This window comes from Bombus terrestris, chromosome 5 (assembly GCF_910591885.1).
Source record: "Bombus terrestris chromosome 5, iyBomTerr1.2, whole genome shotgun sequence".
Lineage (NCBI taxonomy): Eukaryota > Metazoa > Arthropoda > Insecta > Hymenoptera > Apidae > Bombus > Bombus terrestris.
Genome location: NC_063273.1, coordinates 3,258,120 through 3,281,222, shown reverse-complemented (window position 1 = coordinate 3,281,222; position 23,103 = coordinate 3,258,120). Strand labels below are relative to the sequence as shown.

Genomic DNA, 23,103 nt, shown 5'->3' with positions numbered 1-23,103 from the left:
AAATTATACACCAATTTATCAAAGAACAAGAATATTACAAAAACAAAATGAAAGATCCCCTTTCGATACGATACTATTAATGTTGCCCACATCTCAATAGCTTCAATTTCTTTTATTCGCATAGTCTGTGTGTTATGTACCGATCCCAGGCATCGTGTTTACATTTACCTATCTACGGTCTAATCCGTTCAAACTTAATTCCGATAGTAAATCGTCGATTGAACTAACACGATCGTTCAATTTGTCTTTGCAGAGTTTTCAACAAAGTGAAAAGCAGAAGCGCACACATGAAATCTCACAGGCCGGTACCCTCGCCCGATTCAACGGGACAGGAATCTAAAAGGCCTGCACAGCAGCAATCGAAGGTGCAGCAATCCCAACAGCAACGTCAACAACAACAACCACAACAACAACAATCGCAGCAACAACAGCAACAGCAACAGCAGCAGCAGCAGCAGCAGCAGCAGCAACAACAACCAAGCAGCGTTTCATCGCAGGCCCAAGACTTCAATCAGCAACAACTGCCTCCCAGCAATAGTGACACCGGCGCTCAAAATCAAGCGCATTTATGGCACAACCCAACCCGGCTCAGACCACCATAGGACGATGCCCAGCCGGTTCAACTAAAGTTACCTTAACGAAGGCTGTAACGGTACGGTAGGAAAGTATTTTACGGTCGCGCTACGTTAATAGGCAGGCACTACTAAGAGAAACTAAAACTAGAAAACAATAAATCACGATCGTCGAAGGATCGTCGATGGCACGACGAAAACGCGTATAAAGTTAGTGACTCCAGTGTCAATCTACAGAGAAAAAAAGAGAGAGAAAGAGAGAGTCGTGTCTCGAAACCTCCTACACAGAGGCAAAACGTTAACTGACGTTCTAGGCGAGTTATAAATGAGAAACGGACACTTCCATATGATAGATAATATAGTTCCAAGAACAATGAAAAGAAGGAAACAAATGAAATAAAGAAAACGAGAAATACCTCTTGTACGCGCTATGGACTTGAGCGAAACGAAATGACGCGTGTTCTCTACCAGACCAGCCATACCATAAGTTATACATACGCGGTCACACATAGGTGCGGAACACGTGCATCGGAGGATGAAGCTATCCCGAGGTACCTCTATCCTTTGTTAGTAACAGACTTCGAAAGAAACCGTTAAAAGGAGAAACAAATGACACAAGTACGATCAGAATGGAAATTCTAATTTTTTGAAAAGAAATCTAGATACTGAAAATGACGAAACGAGGGTAGAGATATCGCGTGGGTGTTGTACTTCGCAGCAGTAGTCGAAGCTCTGTTCAACGAGGAGACAGGGTAACGGAAGTCCCCCATTTCGTGTCAAACGAGGGATGGACGAAACATCGCGACAGTCCAGCAACGGCAGCGGTCAACAGCGATCGGTTGGATTTGTCTATGGGATAATAATCGAACGTGCAAGCTTTCCGTCTGTTTTATTGATCATTTTCGTTTTGTCAACAAAAGAGGATGTTGGAGACGCGTGAAAACGTCATCGACGAACCAAATGGCCTACAGGAAAGATCGTGTCCTACACGAACAACACACTGGCTGGTGTTTTTAAGTATTTCCTTTATTTTTTCTTTTTTTTTTTAAAGTAGCAATCTAGCAGAGGTTAAAACCTGACTGGATGAGTCAGGATAAGGGAATTAGCCACGATTTAGTGCGATGTAACGCGTTGAACGATTATTCGCAGTTTTCGATGTACCTATTATGGCTATATGCACGTGAAATGTTCCCAGGATTGTGCCACAAGACATTAACTGTTACCTGTTGCCTCTTTGTCATTTTTTAAACATTTTAGATTAATTTTAATCGTCTTTTCTTCACTATCTACTCTTCATTACTTCTTTTATTTTCTTTTTTTTTTCTTTTTTTTGGTTTATCGTAGACGAGATCGGCTTACGAATCGAATCGTTTAACCTGCGATTAGAAGAATCTTTTCTTTCGGATATTTTTCAACGAGATTCGAATGGAAAACAAGACGATTAGAATAAAGAGAGCTATAAATAGAAGTGTAAAGCTAATTGGTTAAATATAACACGAACGTAGTGTAATATAAGATGAACTTAATCTAAAATTGATCTTGTTTTTAAAAACGCACGAAAGGTAACGATCTTATAAACGGTTCGCGAGCACATCCCGTCCTTCTAAAATTAATACGACTTGTTGCACGTTCGCTCTAGTTCTACTTAGTTTAAATTTACATTTAGCGTATTTAAATGTCGATAAGTAAAGCGATCAATCGTCAAGAGAAAACGTTCGTAGATTTGTTGAAGCTCCCCAAGATTTTTGTTACCTCTGTTACTTAATATATATAATATATATATTAACTATATTTGTCAGAATAAATTTTAATATATATTATATATATATATATACATATTATACATATGTATAAACAGATCGATGTAATTTGAAGATGACTCGTAGCCTAGGCGAGATATAGTCCTCTATAGAAGAAAAAAAAAAAAGATTAAGAAAGAGAGACACGTTGTTCAAGTTTCACTTCGGGCCGCGATCGATCGTGCGATCGCGATCGAACTGTAACATAAATTAATTATACATACAGCCATGAATACATTATATATACGTGCATCGAACGCAGACACGTGGCAGAGAGCGTTTATTTAAATAAATCGAGATGCGAACAAAAGAAAAAGTAAGAGATAAGAAAAAGAAAGAAGAAACAGACGGATTATTATTCGACTAACAATGATCGCTTTAGATCACCACTCTATGTGTACATAATTCGTGTACATGTCTGTACATAATTCTAAACGTCAGTGTCTGTATGTACAATTCGAATGGATTTTAACGCAAAAAAAAAATACGTAGGTTATAGGTTTTAGGTTGTTTTAGGAGGGATCTATATTATAAATAAAGTATATATACTTGGCTTGATTTTCTACCTTACTAGGGACTACGAGGCGAGACCCTCGAGCCAATGACGGTGAATCGCCTGGATACAAGTTTCGCAAATTTTTATCCTTTCGTTTTAACGGAATTCAACGATGTTCCTGTATGTAAGGTGCCTTAAATGATCGTTTGCGTTAATTTTATAAATTGTTACCGTGGCGTTGACAATAAGTTGTCTCGCCTTTATGTTTCGAAACTTTATCCGATAGGTAGTACAAATGTAATTTAATTAAAGAGTAATTATGTTAGCGATTATTTAGCAATTATATCGTTTAATTAATATTTACGTCGGCGTACGAAATTCGGCCTGAACGGCGGAAATTCGATGTTGCTTGTTTTTAGTTACGTTGTATTACGTTGTTTGCTTGTTTTGAATGTATATATAGGAACATCGTTCCCGGCGAAATTTTACAAGTAAAGATATACGAGAAACAAATATACGAGAAAAGCTACACGTGGCGTTGACACGTACTCGAGCTACGTTTCACGATACGTGTGAACGCTAAAACGTATACATGTGTATCCATTGGTCGACGTCACTCGAGAGATTGTCGTTCAGATTTGTCCGCCGATCGTAGCTGCTCTAATTCTACCTTTAAAGATATTGTTATTGTTAACACTCTTCTTCTTATTAACTTTTACCATTAAAAGGAATTAAAAAACCACGATATACATTTTAACTTTTTAAACTTTTCACGTGTAAAAAGGGGAAAAAAGCGAAAAAAAGAGATGCAAGTGACTGAGGATGCTTTTAAAGAATCTGCCAAGTTTTAAACGAAAACAAAAGGGGAGAAAGGAAGAGAAAAGTGAATGAAAGAAAGGATGGCTTGACATTTTCCAATGTTGCTTTTTTAGTCTGAAAAATACGCGAGGAAAGAATATCGTTACAAACAACGTACAAACACGTTTCGAAACAGATGGAGAGAAAGATCTAGGAGAAAGGAGAGATACTTCCGTTTGACGTTCCGCATTCGAGCAGATTCGTTGGATTTTAAGCTTACGAGAGAATCGTCTGTCCTTTATGCGTGTGTGTCTTGTGTTTCTTCCATGTTTTCCCTTTCCAACCCTTCTCAACCCCCTGATCTACCGACGAAAATGAAATCAAGAAAGAAATGTGTAACGCGCTGTTCAAACGACAAACGTTCCGGCCACGCACCATTCGTTCATTTACAGACAAGAATTGCGAATCGATAAAAAAAGAAAAAAAAAGAAAAGAAAGGCGTATGGCCAAGGGCACCGTTCTATCTATTTAAAGAAAGAAAAACATCTCTCGAAAAAAGAGAAAACCGCTGAGAAATAATGAATCCTTGTTTCCTAGATACCTAAATATCGTTCCACAGACACGCAACGAACGATCGTTTCGTTTGAGAGAAATATTTTTATCACGTTGACCACATTTGATAGCAATGAAGAATAAATAAATCGAAGCAGTATTTTATCGTTCAAACGTTCGACGCGTGTACTTATTTTCGAATCTTAAATCGCGAATATCACTGATACTTACGGCCCATGGGTATACCTCTTTTACGACCATAGAAGAACACACGATTTTGTAAACTCTGAGTGAACGGCCTCCAGTAAAGAAGGAAAGGAAGAGAGAGAGAGAGAGAGAGAGAGAGAGAAAGAAAAAGAAATAAGTCGAATAAGATGCGTAATCCTAGAAATCTATAATTAACTATACTAACTAAGATCCTAGGTGATTCGAGTATTTAAAAATAAGTTCATTTAAGGTGTAAAAGTGTTATATATGTGAATCCCGACCACAGGTCCGGGTCATAAGTCGAAATGCAACAAAATTAGCAGACATATCATTTAAGACAATACACTTGTTACAGAAACTACGTTTCTACTAATGTAATTCTTATTATATGTACGTAATCTAACTCTTAATCAGATTTAGAATCGATTCGAGGTGAAACACGACGTAGTTAGCGATAAAAAAAAAAAAAGAAAGAAAGAAACAAGAAGTCGAGGAGAGGGAAAAGAAGAAGAAAGTGTTGGAATTATTACACAGCAGCGAGATCAAATCCAGAGACCACGATCGTTAGTTGTTAAAGTACAACCGAATTGATTATTTCGATAATTTCGTAGTTAAATAATTCTTATTAAATTGCGTTACGAATTTAAGAAAAAAACAAAGTGATTATGTACTTAAAATTTAGTTAGCTTTTAATCAGCCTTCTTCGGTAAGATTATGTGTACTTAATAAAATGTAATTATTCTACCTTCTTTCTCCTGTAACGAGAAAGTTCCAAGCTTGGTCACACTCTCTGGATTTGTTTGGCCAATGTAAACGCAAGAGGCAATTCTGGAGGCTGATTACTCAGAATTTTGAGGAAAGGTACGATAAAACGAAGCAATGAAACAGTAACGAATATATGCATGAATTGTACAAACGAGTCCCTCCACGTCACAGAAAAAAAGAATGATATATATATATCTATATGGAGAATATATATATAACAAAAAAAAAAATGATAAATATGTGATGTATTTAAATGGTATGTGGTATATGGTATTACATATTTGTACATAGGCGGACCCGTGCCATCAATTAGTGAGTTGTACCGATATTGTACTGCCATTAGTCGAGTTAGCGGATAACATCGAGTGAATGGAGATAGATTGACGACGAAACGGATTACGTTCATCGTATGAAATTTTTGTTTCTACCGGCAAAATCGTACAGCCAAACGAAAAGCGTAGCAGATTCGAATTCGGAGATTAATTTTATTATATTTAATTCTATGTAACTATCCAGACCGAGTGAAATTGATTTTTTAGAAAAAATCTTATTTAAACACGACCGGAAAACTTTAGTTTAATTTTTATCGAGCACGAAATTGTTACGCAATTTATTTAATATCGTACTAGACGTTATCGATTATATTTATCTAAGTGTTAAAAAAGAAAATGTATAGTTTAAATAATTTCACAATGCGCTGATTAATTTTGAAACTTCCACGAAGTACAAAATTATTTAACGATATTTTAATATATATTATATTCGTAGTTAATTTAAATCATTAAGCAGACCAAGGCAACATAGTGCCTTCGAGTCTATCGTTACCATTGTTCATCGTGAATGTGATTGATTTTCATTAGTCGAATTTTATTTAATAATTTATTAACACACCATAACTCGTATGTCTGCGAAAAGAGAAAGATATGTCTCACATCGTCGATAAATCAAACCGAAGCAATGGCGAGGTGACGTTGCGAAATATATTGGTACAACTCGGCGAAGAAAGTGTAGCGTGGTTATACACCTGAGGAATGTGCTCAAAATACTGTATTAAAATGAAAAAAAAGTCTACTAAATGATCATCATCGTTTATGCAAGAAAAAAAACCTACTCTTAAACAAGTGAAAAGTTATTTATTGGATTATATTGATATCGTAATCTATCGTCCTCTTACCTATTACCTACTTTAATATCTATCTCTATACGCCAGCATGGTTCTTTATACTCTTCTATTTGATGTTAATACTATTCTCTATTATAACTTTTACTACGACGGAGAAACAAAAAACGAAATGTATTGTTAATAGTGTTTTTAAATGTATTCGAAGCATGGTCAGCTGTAGGTGAGCCACGGATACGTAATGTCGCGTTTCACATGAGAACTGATCGATTAGATCCTAAATACACGAAGATAACGGAACAAAAAAGAAAAAAGAAAAATAAAAGAAGAGAGAAATAGAAAAAGAGAAACAAAAGGGAAAGAAATAAATTCGTAGAACGCGAGGCATTGGGAATCTTTGATCTCGTTCAGACAAAACCATCGTCGTCTCTCTGTCTTTTTTGCCTGACAACTTTGTGAGATTAGATTCGTTCGATTTTTCGAACCCTTCGATTATTCGATTTTCGTTCGTTCTGTACGAACAATCTTTCGATTTCATGTTCAAAGATCCCTTGTTCTAGACAGCCCTTATCTTTGATCCGTTTTGCTGTCGTGAAAAAATCGCGAATATATAGAGAACGTGAGAACAGCACGGTCCAGAGTATTCATGTGACACGGACATTTTTATCGCACGGTTATTATCGCAATAATTATTACGATAGAGTGAAAGAAGAAACGTGTGCTCGGTAGCAATATCGGTGTGGACGCGTGTCCGCGCTGTCGTTGTTTTTTCCACTTCTCTGCTCAACTAGTTCTTACCTGTAAGGTGTAGCTGTATACATTAAAATATCCTCGTCACGGTTAGTCTTTTAAACGAAACGATAAAAAGAAAAGAAGTGAAAGGAAAAAAAAACACCGTTCTCTCTCCGACTCTTGTATTGTCTTTTGCTCAAAACTCGCGTGAAAGAAAGAATATCGAGGAAGCCGATTTTGAGGCTACGCCGGGAAAAGCGCAGACGAACCTCTCGTAACTCTATAACAAGTAAACAAAGAAAGAAAGAACAAAAATTTGCAATGATATCGCTCAAAAGTTGGTGCCATAAGCAATATGGACAATATATTATTAATTGTGTTAGATGACGTATGCGCTAACTACAGCTGGCCGAGTGAGGGATTCCACTTTAAGGGATTTGCAGACGAAACGTCCCGTGATCGTCCCTCGTGAGCGACATTTTTACTACCCTTACTTATCAAGTATCCAAATAAACTTAAACGTTGCTTTTGAACCTTTCTTCATCAAATTTCTCATTAATATAGCACAAACTAGTTGGACTAATTCTATAAATTCTTCCATTTGAACGATTCTTTTTCGACTGCGCTTTCACGCAGTTCCACATTCTATACTATGCAATCAGCTCATGAGAAACGATAGCGTGGCTTTCCACACATTTACACACAGTTCAGTCAATTTGAAGCGCGATGTGTTACCGAGTCGTCGACGAAAACGATCGAAAATCGATTCGAAGGCCTATTAAACTAACTTTCCTCTCCGATCTACGAGGAGAGAGGAACGAAAGACCCCATAGGAGGCATGAAAACCCCTCGACACGCGACTCCACCACATTGGTCTTCGGCCAACAAAGACGGCACAAACGTCGCAGCTGATCCTCTGAAACCGAATGCGCGCGTCTGTCACTCTTTGTCGATCCTTCAAATAAATGAAAACCGGAGGAGCGTCGATTTTGTCCAGTTACGCATGGCCTCGTGAAAATTTCGAATCGATCACTGTGTTAGGTATACCTCTTTAGTCTGTCGATAGCCACGATGTAACCGCTTGCTTTTCGTCGTTTTAACGAAGTTTTAACGAAGTCTTTGACCGAGGTGCTACGACGCCCTTGCGCGAATTCTCAATATTTAAACAAGCTTATAAAGAGATGGATCAACGAGAGTTTATAGGCGCGCGCGTTTCTGATTTTAACGTCAGTCGACAAAAATCGAGGAGCTCAAGGTCCGGCGAAAGCATCGGCGCAAACTGAAAGCAGAAAGAAGGATTCCATCGATGACGGCAGAAACGATGAGATAAATGTTGATGTGTGTTAGTTAAGCTTAGCCGGAGTGACGAGCTTCTATGCATCAGTATTACGTTCGAAGAGCGATACTAATATACATTGGTCTAGTGATTATACATTATATTGCGTACATACGATTTTATTTAATATACACACATATATATATATACATATTGGATATGAAAGGGCGATATTATTATTATTAACTATTAATTATTATTAATTATTATATAGATATGTGGGGATATATATATACAAATATATATATATTTGTATATATAAATACTTATACATGTATAAATATATATATTCGTATATATATATATTTATATATATATATATATATGGGCGCCGATTATGTGCAGGGAGTAGGCAGCGACCACGCGCTTTGCGATAGGTCGCGGTTTAAATCTCGATGTTGTTCGTTCAAGTGAAACAAAATAAAATAGAAAAGAGAAAGAGTAAAAAGGGAAGAACAGCTCGCGCTTCGGAATCGTGAGCGATGGGACTTCGGTACGCGATAAAAGGAAACACAGATAGAACGGGCAGATTTTTGGGAAACGAGGCAAGCAGTTGCTTGCTTCGGTTGTTCAGTTTTTTCAACAATGTAAAACTCCCAACAGAGTCATCGAATATACAGGAAAACGATCTTGGCAAATTGTGAGTCGACTTGTCGCGATCGTGGTCGTTTAAATCCTTATCGATACACTTCGATATATTTGCAACGATATTTTGCAGTGAAACGATCGTCGATCCTTTGCAAGGCAATCGTCGAACCATCGATCAACTTATACATCAAATTCTTGACAAAATTGGTTGAGTTTTCGATCATTGCACGTGAACCAATCACGATCGAAGTTTGACTGCACGATTGATGCACGATCGATCGAATTTGAAACACCGATCCGCCTGTTGCAGAAATTCGACGATTCACGTATCTCGAGATAAGTCGACGAAATTGTTCACAGATTAGCTGAACGAAACTTCAGTTTTTCCTCGATCGACCGATCCGGATGTTTGTCCTTTCGATGATACTGAGCAAGACTTACCGAAGACCCTGGCTCACGAGTGCACCAGAGTATTAAAAAAGATCAGTATAACCGTGGAACAATACCGCTGCGGGAAATTCAAGACAAGCGTGAAAGAGAAAGAAAGAAATGATGTTTTAATACTCAGATGTAATGTATGATCTAACCGTCGTTTATAAATGGATATGGATGATGAGCAATGGATATATGAAATAAATAAATAAATATATGTATATATATATTATATATTAAATATATGTTATATGTATAATATATAATATATGATATATATACGTAATATATGTATATAATATATATTAAAACTGCATTGCATACGTAGTATATATATATATGTATGTGGCGATATATATGTATATATATACATACATATGGACTATTTTCTTCTATTGATATTGTGAGTAATTGCTGCGTGTTATTTCCATCATACGTCGCAAGGCACTCTGCAACCGACGACGAGACGCGAAATGAACGATTTTAGTCGATATTAACGTCATTGTTGCTAATTTAGCGGTCAGTAGACGAATCGATGTGATGTAGCGCTAAATGGAACTTCATTTGAATGTACATTTCTCCAGAAAAGAATGTAGCTAATCGTTATTCGTGCAACTATTCGAAAACTTTCGTACGAGGAGAAACGAAATATTAGTATGGTAAATAGCATATAGAATTTTTTATATGATGTAAATGTTCTTTGGAGTTACGACTTACTACCATTGTTTCTAATTAAAATTGTTACAGAAATAATCTTACATACGTGTAGCAAATTAAAAGGATTCCTAAGGAAGAAGGATATTTAATTTTCCGTGAGTTATTGAGTATAACTTAAGGAGCAACGAAACGTAATACAGATGATTATTCTATCATTATATTTTTCGATGACTTTTTCAATTTACTTCGATATATCCAATTCTGTTCTTATTATTCATCAAGTTGCAATTACTTAATTTCAAACACCTAAAATATTCTATTAATTTATCAGTCGATTAATTTATTCGCTATTGACGTCTTACGAAACCCGATTTAATAAACAAAAAAATGTTGGTATTTTCAGTGTGGAATAGATATATTATAACAATATTTTTCAATTGTAAACACATTGTAAATAGTAACTAGCGGTAGTGAATCGAGTCAGCTGCTTCTCGATTGCAATGAACATAATCGATGTCTCGCGTCGTTCGTCTCGTGTATGCGGTGCGTCCTGCGCAAGCTATCCCAACACCGAGCTACACCAAAAGCAAGCGACTAACGAAAGAAATTAAAAAAGAATGAAGAAAAAAGAATAAAAATATGTACGATGTGTAAGCCAAGTGCCTTGTGTTCTGGTAACTAATCATTGATTTTTAACTATGATATTAGAGGAAGTGAGAAAACGAGAGAACGAACGAGAGAAAGAGACACCGAGGAGAAGCAAAAAGAACGGGAGAACGAAATCAAAGGTTTTTGATAACAGTTCGAAGGAAAAGTGAAGCGTGTTCTTCGATAGGATAAGAATACACTTTTTCTCCTCTTTTTATACGATCTTAAATGATCGTTGCTCCGAACTATATCTGCTCCTTGAATAATTTCAGTCACGCTAATTTCAGTAATTTCATTGCAGATTTAACGACTCGTCGATTTTATCAATAATAACGATTTTAACAATCGTAGAAAGAGCAAAGAGGCAAGACGATTTCTGAAATGCGAATTGGTATTTTTTATAATACAAAGACGCACAATATTTAAAAGATGGAATAGAAAGTATATTCGAGTAATCGAATAATCAAAACGCACGATCGTCCGCGTTTTACAGCGACGTTTCTCTTCGATACCTGTTCTCATTGCTCCGGGAGTTTCGCTGCGACAAAAGATTCGTAACAATGTTTTATTAATTCTAACGTATCGTAACGATGTGCCAAAGCACGGAGGTATTGCCATCGTGCATAAGAATCTAGTTTTACGTTTCTTCCGTCTGATTATGCGTAATGAAGAGAAAAACGTTCGTTTTGATTGCTCAGTTTCTCTCTACTTCCACTGCCTGAAAAAAATTGATCTCAAGTTTATGAATAGCGAAATGTCGTTAACTCTGCAACGTGTCTTCGTTGTCGGAATTTTTTACCCTTCGTAGCGTATGTGCCTATGTTAACGAAAGAGTTAATCGCTCCAAAAAGTCTTCGAGTTAATCCATTCTGCACTAAGCCTTACCTCTATCAAAATGATTATTTCATACGATCCTCTTGTCAAATTTATTCAGCGAGATAAACAATAGAAATTTAGTTTAAACGTTAATATGCTATCACGTTATCATGCAAGAGACGCTCGAAGTTTCGTCGACATACTCAGAAACCTCGACCGACTCCCTCGATTAGCTAGAATTTTCCTTCTAACGCTTGAGAAAAAAGCTATGCTTTTAACGCTGTTTAATACCGCGAGCGTTTTCACGAAAGTTGGCCAGAAGCGAGGCGAGTGTCGGGTATCGTGTCGCGTTGGAAGCTGATTTCGCGAACGGAAGTAAGAAGAGGGAAAGGGATGGAAAACTCGACGACGAAATTGATCATCGAGCTGTTGTTAGGCTTAGAAGATAGAGTCACTTGTGCCGCAGTGCATTCCGGGCCCATCCCATCCCAAATCCTCGGTTAGCAGAAATGAGAAGGAAACGACGACTATACTAAATAAAAGAAGTAAATAAAGAAATAAAATATGGACATTTTCATTCGTAGCAGAAATCGTTTGGTGTTGCGATAGACGGCGAAGGTGTCAGAGCAGAATGGAATACGAGTGTTGCGTCATCGTGTGTATGTATGTATATGTGTATACTGTGTGTTATATGAGAAATACGGAAGAAAGAAAACAGATGCGAGAACAAAGTAAAAGAAAAGAACTAGAGAAGGAAATGCAGCGAGTGTTCCGATTGCGCGTGCACGTACGTACGCCGTTTCTTACCGGCAACTCTATACTTAATGTAATAATCTTTTTAACTATGACGAGGAACGAAATATTAGCTACGTCTAAAAGGAATTGATGTACATAGTAGATCTCGGTAGATAGCAAATGTGTCGTGGCCGAGGGAGTTCTGCATTCATGACGCGCTTAAACGGAATCCTGTTTAATATTTCTTTCTCCAGGAGAAAGAACAAATCGTTCTGCGACGATATTAGTACGTAACGAGGGAAACGAATTATACGAGAGCGTTCGAATAAAATTCGAGGACGTTTCATAGAATGTGTAACAGCGATTGCTGCCTCATGGATGCATTGAATCGGATGAGAAACCCCTTTAAGCAGACAATCCTTTGTTAGTTAGTCCTTAAATACGCGCGTGCTGTGTCCCTGTGTATGAATGAAATGTATGGAAAGTATTAATTCGTAAGGAGCCGAAATAATTGCGCCTATTTGCCATCTGTAGCCCTACACTCTCCCCTCGTCCCTCTTTCTTACATTTTCTCATTCTTTAGATAGATACGAGTGTACTTAATTCCTAGAGAAAGCGGATACGATGCACGGTACTTTTTATTGGTTGAATGGATGAGTAATTTAGATGTTTTTTAAGTGTAAAAGGAAAAAAGAATAAGATTTTTAAACGATAGCGTATGTCGAATTGGAGAATCAAATTGAATCACGTGCCAATAAAGAGTTTTCTCGAAGTATGTTACAACGTATCTTCGTATCCGCTTGTTACATAGTACGTCGATCTTGCGAAGAGTTTTCTTCTTCCTCTTAAAACTCTTGTAGGCATTGGCTTATTTTACGAGCTTCGATACTGAGAACGATTGTATAATACGAATAATAGGTTGGAAAAATTCTTAAGGAAAAGTCGAGAAAGGAACAGTCAACAGTCGTTTCGCGGCGTCTTCGCGATTCGCATGTTTTAGAAGAATTTCAATTTTACTCGAGAGAATACGAAATATTTTTTAACGTTTACGTTCTTTCGAATAGAATTAAGATTATGATCCGGTAATTATCGCCAGTGGCGAAAGCGAAAGTTAGATAGAATTAAACAAAATTCGATCTTTAATAATCGGAGCATGGTTCGGAGAAAACGAAACAACTCGGAACTTTAAAAAAATCATGAAGCAATGGTTCGATGTCTAGTCTAACCATGAACAAGAGTATTATGTTTCCAATGATAATTTCTGTAACTGCGATGGCTTCTGAAAGGCTTGAAGATGAAGACGATGTCTTTATCAAAATTGACACAGAATAATTTATTTAGTTGAAGTGCATCGCGATGTATAGAATTCTAAGCCGATAACTATATTTACAATAGAAAAATTTTATTTGATATATTGTAATGTTAACCTTAAATGTTTAACCTTTTCGCTACGTCAGCCATATATTAAAAAAATATACACGCTTATACATACGGGAATATCTATATAATATCTGTATAAGTAAATTATTTTATTAAAAGCAAATTGTCATGAAATTTCGTTTGCGATCGTATCCTGCTTGCTAAACATTAATATTCAAAGTCAGTGTCTTAAACGCAAATATCAAAAATGAATTTTCAATTTTTAAATTTCTATTTCGTCGAGTGACTATTATAGCAATGAAAGGTGTCTGCTCTAATCAAAATATTCATTTTTACGGTTATCAGAACTGGTAGGAAAAATGTTTCAAAATTTCTTTCGCTGATACCTCGCCAAAGTTCTCTATAAAGAAGCAAGAAACTATTTACATTCTGGGAAAAATCAAATCACAACGAAGATCAACCAGAAAGGCGAAATTACTTGAAAAATGAGATCGTAACGCTTAACAATAAATACCGTGCCAAATATCGTCGTTGTAATCAAAAGACGCATCATCTCAGTGGGTGTAGTAAATCAAAAAGAGGAAAGAAACACTGCTGCGATAAAATTAGGAAAAATTCTCGGATATGTCGTTCCGTGAATCTTCCGTTCCTCCCAATAAGTTACGTCGTCGAGGCTGAATCGACTCTCGTTCCTTTTCCACTCGTCTCTACGTACGCGTTATAGTACGTTCTAGCGCAAATGTGTTAGTGCAAATGTGGTGAATCGTAGCCCGCGAGCGACGAACGTGTAGTATGCAATAATATACTGTATAAAGAGTCTGGATTTTATATGTGTCGTGAGCAACGGTGTGCAAGAAGGTGCACGAAATCCTTTCGATCCTCTCGATCCAACTTCCCTCCCGCCCCTCCGATACTCCTCATGAATTCCACGACTCGTGTGTTTCAATTTAGACGCGTAAGAGATCGAAGCGACGTCGCGTAGGATACAGACTGCGCTCGAGATTCGAACATCTTTCAAAGAAAATAGTGAAGAATCAAAATTGACAATCAAAATGGAAAACAATTTGTCGAAGTACGAAGAAGGTTACATAAAGAGGAAAGGATCAGAGAAATAAACGATGGAAATGATTGAATGGTATTAAAAGTGCTTTTCGGAGAACAATTATCCACGATTATTGGACTCTCGAGTGCATAGTTTCCCGAGGAAAGCGCGGTTTGTGTCGGTCCAAGGAGAATTTTTCGACTTTGGAGAAGAGATCGACGCATCCTCGCTCGCGCTTCGCTGCGTTCTTGCTACTATTTATGCGAAGGATATACATATATTATACAGTGTACACAGTAACCGTGGCTGAAGCTCCAAATCAAAATGCACAGATCTAGATACGAGCATCGATCATCGGGACGTTTAATCATACTCCCGATAGGATTGTTCGTCGAATAATTTTGTTCGTATTTTTAAGCGACGTTGTAAAGCGAAAGCGTTAATCAAAGGTCGACGTTGACGTGGACAGATGGGAAGCACGAGATTTTTTCATTCGTTGATTGATAATGGAAAATTTGTAACACCAATACCGTGTGAATGGGAATCGAACGATTTTTAATAGGATAAAAATATAAAAAACTTCGTAACAATCATCGATAGTTTTCGCTTTGCAAAACTTTATTAAGCTGTTCGTGCTTAATGGAACGGGAAATTAAAGTAAAAAACCATCGCGTTAATCGAATAATAGGACTGGACATTCTTTAGGATAATTATTGTATTTATTTATCGCATATTTCTTGTCGGTGCTCTTTGCGTGTGTACATAGCAAACACGTTTATCGATGTTATTCGTTTGCATTCGCAAGTGCACACGGAAAAGTCTACAGAGGTCGATCAGAGTTTCACTTTGATCTTTCTACCGAATGGCAGAAGTATAAATCGCGGTTCTATTCCGATACGTCCAGCCCTAGTTTCCAAAATTAAAAATTCACCACTCTTCTCGAAATTGCAACAGATAATCTTTGAATTACATATAACAAATAATTCTGGACGTGAATTTTCATTACGCGTAGAAAGTTTCAAATAATTACGAAAGTGCAAAATATTTCACGATTATAATTGAGTTCGAATGGAACAAGTTTGTACGAAACAAGAAACGCTGACATTCGTGCGAAAGATCAGAGTCGAAGCTTATTGGTCCTCGACGATTCGATGGAAATAAAGGATGAGAAAGAAAAAATCAAAAGCAGAGAGTGTGAGAGTGAGAGAATGAGAGCCAGCTAGACGTCTGACATATCAAAAGACAGGATTCTTCTTGACGAGAAACCACACAGCAATACCTTTCCGCTCAATATGGATAATAAAGGAGGAGAAACATAACGATGTTTTGAGAATGTTTTAATGTTAAAGAATTCGACACCATTTACAGAGACGGTAGACGAATGTATGTAGATATTTCGGCGAAATTTTAGCGATTTTTTCGTCACGTATAATAGCGTGTAAAATTGTTTGTAGGCACAAAAATCAAACCCAAAAGACCTGCTTCGTACAATAAGCGAATTGCCGAACTTCGTATCGCGTGCCGATTCTAAAGTTTCTAAATGTCACATCATTCAAATTACGTCATTCGATTGGACGCGGTGTCTTCGTGCAAATCTTGGAAAGCGGTTTGCCAGAGATTGTTGCAAGCACTGAACGATAGAATTGAACAGAGAGTGAAATTGCAAAGGTAATCAGCTGATAAAATACATTGAATCGTGAGTAGTTATCAATGTTATTATTGCTTGACGATTTTCGTGATTGTGACTTCTTTACAAAAGTGAAAAAAACGTAAGAGAAATCAAATGTCGCCCTATCGTCCTTTTATACCATATAGGAGCAGGTGTACGCGAAAGAAATATTTCGAAAACGCGCCAGCTGAAAGATCGAGTCGAAGCGGCCGCGGTTGAAACTTCGATTACAGAATGAAATAGAAATCGGCAGAAGAAGCGAGAATTTACCTAAGTATTGATACACGAATATGTTAGATATATATATAGACGAGTAAATGTTTCTATGCCTCGTTAACGAAAACATCAAAGACAATTTGAGAGGAGAGAAAGAGCAAAGCGCCCGGTGTTCGGAGCACGAGAGGCAGAGGTTCGTTTGTAAAGGTTAAAAAGACATTGGATAGACATTGCGAGATATTAAATATGAGAGAGGAATGGAGTAACGAAAAATTCCATCTGCTCCGCGCCTGACCAGACGGTATTACGAAAAAAAAATAGTTCGTAAAAGAGCGAGGATACGTACAACAGTACAAGATAGACAAAATAAAAAGTGAAATGTTTGTAAGATATCGGCTAAGCCCTGAGGAGTTTCACTTTAAAATAGTAGTACGATGAGGACAATGTAAATGTATGAAAGATCTATTAATTACCTGATCCTAGCCCTTTCCTAATCCTTTCAAAGATACTTCCTGCCCCTCCTCCTTTCGCAGAATCCTTCCTCGGCATCCTTTTCCTCTCTCTCTACGACGAGTGTAAAAAAAATATCATGTAAAATTAACACACCGATTAATATAAATATAAATATAAATATTATAAATAAATGAATAAATATAAATATATATATAAATAAATAAATATATATAAATATATGTATGTATACATGTGTGTATGCGTGTATCTATATATGTATACATATCTACACGTATGTATACACATATATATACATTCTAACAAATGATTGATTGTGAGTCATTTAAATAATTGTTATATGTATTTTCTATATATTATGACAACTAATACAATGATATATATTGAGATGACATTACGGTACTATTAACTAAGTGTAGTTAAACAAAAATTAGGCGGGCGGATGTTCGCGTTACAAGAAAGAGATAGGAAAAGGTTGGATTACTCTAGTCCAATATTTCTATAAATCTCGCTAAATGAAAACAAAAGAAACAAACAAACAAACAAAAAAAAAAAACAGAAAAAATGGCGGAGAAGGCGGGCCAGCGTACTCGCGACGCGAAATATTTAAAAAACAGACAAAAACTAGAAAAAAAAAAGAAAACGATAGGAACGAGACACTCGAAGCGATTTCCTTATACCACGGCTGGTGAAAGAAGTGTATCTTTTCATCTCGAGAATCACTAGATACGAATGAGAAATAAGCGAGAGAAAACGCGATAATAAGAAAACGATTCGTCGTGGTGCCGTTTCGAGTGTGTTCGTTACGTATTGCAAAAAAAAAAAGATGAAAAAGAAAAAAAAATAACACTGAGTGAAGAAATCAATGTGGAATTTGCAACAAAAAAAAATGTATTTTCTCACTCCCACTGCGAGGTGTATGTTCATCGCTACATCTTATTTGGAACGAAAACCTAAATATTATATTATTATATAAAATTACTATATAATTGTAACGAAAATTGTTTTTCAAACGATGTGGTATTTTTATTGTAGATATTATTATATAACAAATAAAATCATGATTCATTGTATTCGTTGAGTTTTCACTTCTATAAACATCGAAGAATATTTTAAATAATTTAATTTATAAAACGTTTTAAGTCTCTTTTTATTTTAAACCCTTTTTATAATTACGTGATTGTTGAATCTTTTTCTATTTTATTTACATCTCCTTCTATAATTTCAAACTGATACGTTCGTATCAGACAAGCAAATCAAGTAACATTTTATACATACATAATATATCCTATAAGAATGCATTTTATGATATTTCAGTTATTACAATGGACGCAACGATAATTTACCGTAAACGACAATATAAATAGATGTTAATACTAACACGAAGGTAACAGATCATTTACAATTCTCAAAACTATATACTAGAATCAATAGAAACGTTTCGAACGTTATAGCTAGATATTCGATCAACAGATCACATTTTGTGGATAATCACACCAATTAGTATAGATGTTAAATACTAAGTCATCCTTACAATAGAAAGCCTTTGGAACTGCTTTCGAATGTGTACAATAGTAAACTTTCTTGCAATTGAAAGGATCTCTGAAATATCCTTCTTTCACGCAAATTGGAATCAGTGGAGGGACTGGTTCGGTTGGGAAAGAATTAATTGCAGGATCTTTAGGTGATTGTTGTCTGCTGTGGTTTAATACGTTCTTCATATCATAAACTCCTATATATTTTCCATTTAACTTAAACGCGAATGATAATGTGAAGACTGCGATGATTAGTATCAACGTCCTCAAGAAATACATCTAAAAACAAAAATAAGTATGCATATAGTAAATTCATAACTTTGTAGATATAATAAAACAGGTGCACCTCGTCGATTTCTATGACCTTGAAGTATGCTGTTAAGGTCGTCATTCTGAACAACTGCTCCCTGTACGTGCTACCACCACCACTCGACCTTAGTTTCCTAAATATTCAGAAAAAGCTTCAATAGAATTTAGATTATACTCTATACTGAAGTAAGTGGCCGCATTTTTATAGTGGCCAACGTAAACTTAACTCATTGATGCAAGAGATAACTATTTTTAATATTGCATTAATGAAAAAGAGAAATTAATGCGTTATGAGTTAGGCTAAATTAGTATCCGACCAGGCGGTCGGCGATGTCAGCGTGAAATAATTTTCAATGAATCTATTAATATATGGATATAAATATCTGGATCTATTAATATATAGCTGCACTCTATTTTGACCTTCATTCGATCAAAATAATGTATACAAAATATATACATGCCCCTCTTGTACAACGTAGTTAATGATAAAACCCGTATGCTCTTAGTCTCTGAGTCATGTACAGAAGTATTTACGGTAATGTATATTAATAATAATAGATGGTATTTTATCTCAAAATCGAATGAAATAATAATTAAGTCTTGCGTTACCGACCTTCACGAAGCGGCCAAACGTTGATTTAGCTCAACCTATTATAACTCAAGGATTTATTTTTTTCAGTTATATTAAAGATAATTAGCATCGATGAGTTAAATTTGGGTTGGTCCATATAAAAATCGGGCCGCCTACTTCAGAATAGAAAATGTAATCTAAATTCTGTTGAAATTCATTGTGAATATTTTGGAAACTAAGACGAGCGGCGGTAGCGTGTATAGAGAAGAGTTATTAAGAATTATGATCTTGACGACATGTTTCAAGGTCAATAAAGTCGATGAGGTGTACCTGATTCCGAAAAATTATTAGGAAAAACACATACATTTTATTGTGCTGAAACACACACTGAAACGTTCTGTGATATTACATAAAGAAAGATTATATTCAAAACACTATTCATAGGAGATTTATTAAAGGAAATAATTAATTAACAGCTAAATATCTGCACATGAAAAATTAAAGGAATAAACAAAATATTACGATAATATATATAAGGCACTTAGAATCAATAGAATGTTATGGACTATTTCTTGTCGAGATGGGTTGTCGAGTACGAGACGATCGTAAGGATAAACTTAATATACGTATAATACTTAAAACTATTTTATTTGTATTTACAATAAATGTATTTTTAGAATACTTCGTTTCATGTTTCACCTCTTTTTGTCAAAATATTGTTGATGTCGAAAGGATAAATGTGCAATAAAGTTGTTTTCTTCATATTTGATAATTCATAAACTGAAAAACAGAATTCATTGAAAATTTGCGTATATAATATTTAATATACGTCAAGCAATAAATATAATTTAATTTTCACAGATACATTATATTTTCTAACACTCATAACTTTTAAATGCGGTTTACTAGATATCAAACAAATGTCACTTACGTTCTTTTGATTCTGGGTGCATCTTATTATATTAACGATTTACGTAAAACGGAGAAAAAACAAACAATCGAAGTTTACATACAAAATTATGAATAAAAAGATATAAAAATCAAATTTATTTATCTTCGGCATAAATTTTGAAATTTTTTACTTTTATTACCAAATGTAACAGTAAATAGAACGAAAATACTAACTTTAAAAAAAAATCGCAATAGTTGAAAGATTTTAACGATGTTCCAAATGCTTTTATATACACTTAGATCGATTAAAGTTCTCGTACGATGCTATCAAGCACCTTCTGCTAACTGCCGTTGACAGCGCTGGTACCACATTTATACATACATATGTACATATGTGCGACTTCTATATAGTTGAAGTATATAATTACACAGATTTCCATTTATCATGTCCATAGTACATAAAAGTAATTTAAATATGTAAAATGTAGTAATACTCGCAAATTTTGGAGTTATTAAATACTTTTCAAGGAGAGTTATTTTAAATCTTACTCTGAAATTGATATAATAGCAGTATGGTACGCTTAGTATCTGCTATCCCTCATGGACTTTATTGACTTTTTTCAGAATCACGTACCTTGTTTAATCCTTCTAAGACTATAAGAATATAGTTATAAAGTATAATATAAATGTATGATATATAAGATTTGCTCAATATGCTTGCGATAGTGATGCAAAAATGAGTCAAAGCATATCAGGAAATACGTTCTTTTATTAATATTACATATTTTATTTTACGTTTTTCTTTATTTTACTTAAATATTTAGAAAGCAAACGTCATTTTTTGAAGAAATTCGTATTTATTTCTATTAATCACGTAAATTTCGATACGTCTGGAAATTATGCGACGTAAGAATACTTCCTTTCTAGCTCGATAGCTTTCGTTTTATTTGTTTTCACGGGTAAAACGTTCATTATATTTGTGGTTAATTCTATAGGCCTTAAGGATCCAAAGAAATCTGTAACTGGTACTTTATCAGGATCCCTTCTAAATAAATCTCTTCTTACTCCAACTGTTGACAAACAATAATACTTGGGACAAACTCTGAGCTAGAAAGATAAAGATAAGTTAGTTTATTCGTGCAGTAAAAATTACTTTTTATATAATATATAACTTACAAATTCTCCCAAAGTTTTGGTACTAAAAGGTTCTACTTTCTCCAGAAAATCCAATGCATAATATGTGTATCTATCTATAATGTAAACACCAATGGCAGGATCCAAGTGATGCTGTAAAAAGATGGAAGATATTAATAATATTCAGCTACCATATTAATAATTACAAAATAACTTCAATTACTCACAGAAAGTGAATCTTCTCCCACTAAACTAGAAGCAACTGCTAGAATATTTGGAGAATAAAACTTCTCATACATTGAACTTGCTTGGCAAGTATCAACGATGAACAAAATTTCATGGTATCTTCTTTTCTGCCACATTTGCTCCAATGCATCTGCAAGTTCTTTACTAGTAATTTCTTCGGAATCTTGGAATTTCAAGAATCCATTTCCACCATGACCAGTAAGATAAATCAAAATATTAGATCCTTCGTCCGTTAACAGTTTCTTGGATCTTGGTGTTTCTGGCGCTAACCGCCCGGTTAACAGTCTCACGAAATTTTCTACAGTAACTTCATAACCTCTGTAATCTACTTCTACATCGTCTCCGTAAACATTAATATGTTGCTTAATATTATTAAAGACAGTAGCTGGACTAGGATTCCGTGGATTGCATGCCATGTCGTCTGCTATCATCAAAATAATTTGAGAATCTGGTATGCCCAAGCGTTTAACGCTCCTATAAATAGATAACACGTTTGCTACATGTCGATAATTAAACCAAAATCTTGAAGTATCGACTAATACTGCCCAGTTATTTGAATGTCCCGTCTTAGCGAAGTTGTCCGGTATCTGTAAAGGTTAAGTTTTCGCATTTCGACAATGACACTTTAGAAAATATTATAAAATTAGATTAGAATACGAACCTCCCATGCATAAGTTAAATGAAAAATGCAAAAAGTAATCACAAATTTTAAATACATTTTGATAAAATTTCGTATCACATGAATTCGTATAAAATTTATTACTGCTTTTTATATGCAATAGCAATATGCAATAATCAAATTTTTAATCATAAAATAAAACATGTATCATTTTATTTGACCCGTTTCCATTGTCAATGAGTATTTAATTTTTTCGGTACAGTAATCTTTACGACTGTTTACAAACTATACTAATGAACATAACCTTTGAAATCCATACTAAGCAGTTCAAGAAGGTGTAGTATTGTCTACCAGATGTCCACGTAATCGAAACGATAAGTGCTGCCTCCGTGTCAAGTGAGCAAAATATAATAGTAACGGTTCTCGAACGTTTGAAAATTTGAAATGACGATAGAAATTTACTTACGTAAAATACAAACGAGATTCAATGTAAATTTAACGTCGTGTGAAATTAATTATCAACTTCGAAAAGAAGTAGGCTGCTTGCAATATGAAATGGTAAGTTTAAAAGTTATACTCTCTTCAATAAATGAAATCAACAGATACGAACAAATCTTTTAGTATATCAGCAGAAATGGTTATGTTGTACAGAGTGGAATAAATTATCCACATAACATAAATTTAATTCTTTTTACTTCAAATAATCGTACATTCATTATCACTTCCTATCTATGATACAAAAATGGATGTTGTATGCATGATGTAAT

At 35.2% G+C, this 23,103-nt stretch overlaps 3 protein-coding genes across 7 annotated transcripts in view; 1 reads left to right on the top strand and 2 right to left on the bottom strand.

The window, feature by feature from the left end:
- The window catches only part of LOC100650807, a 587,269-nt gene extending 569,165 nt beyond the window's left edge, over positions 1–18,104 (top strand). For 4 of the 5 annotated variants that reach the window (XM_048405682.1, XM_048405681.1, XM_048405684.1 and 1 more), the window contains one exon: positions 254–18,104. In XM_048405682.1, the coding sequence (XP_048261639.1) occupies positions 254–602 (349 nt within the window). In that variant the 3' untranslated portion in view covers positions 603–18,104. The remainder of the gene's footprint in view (positions 1–253) is intronic. The other variant, XM_048405685.1, reaches the window with a different exon arrangement.
- Positions 18,105–18,211: 107 nt separating this feature from the next.
- LOC110119308 lies at positions 18,212–21,156 on the bottom strand. The gene is made up of 3 exons (XM_048405720.1): positions 20,572–21,156; positions 18,913–19,009; positions 18,212–18,845 (listed from the first exon to the last, which is right to left on the bottom strand). Exons 2-3 carry the CDS (start codon positions 18,955–18,957, stop codon positions 18,498–18,500), a joined length of 393 nt encoding a protein of 130 aa, XP_048261677.1. The 5' UTR covers positions 18,958–19,009; positions 20,572–21,156; the 3' UTR covers positions 18,212–18,497.
- An 18-nt stretch (positions 21,157–21,174) lies between these two features.
- On the bottom strand, positions 21,175–22,674 carry LOC105665768 (putative GPI-anchor transamidase). Its single transcript, XM_012308886.3, has 4 exons — positions 22,379–22,674; positions 21,699–22,304; positions 21,514–21,624; positions 21,175–21,444 (listed from the first exon to the last, which is right to left on the bottom strand). Exons 1-4 carry the CDS (start codon positions 22,433–22,435, stop codon positions 21,235–21,237), a joined length of 984 nt encoding a protein of 327 aa, XP_012164276.1. The 5' UTR covers positions 22,436–22,674; the 3' UTR covers positions 21,175–21,234.
- Positions 22,675–23,103: the final 429 nt, after the last annotated feature.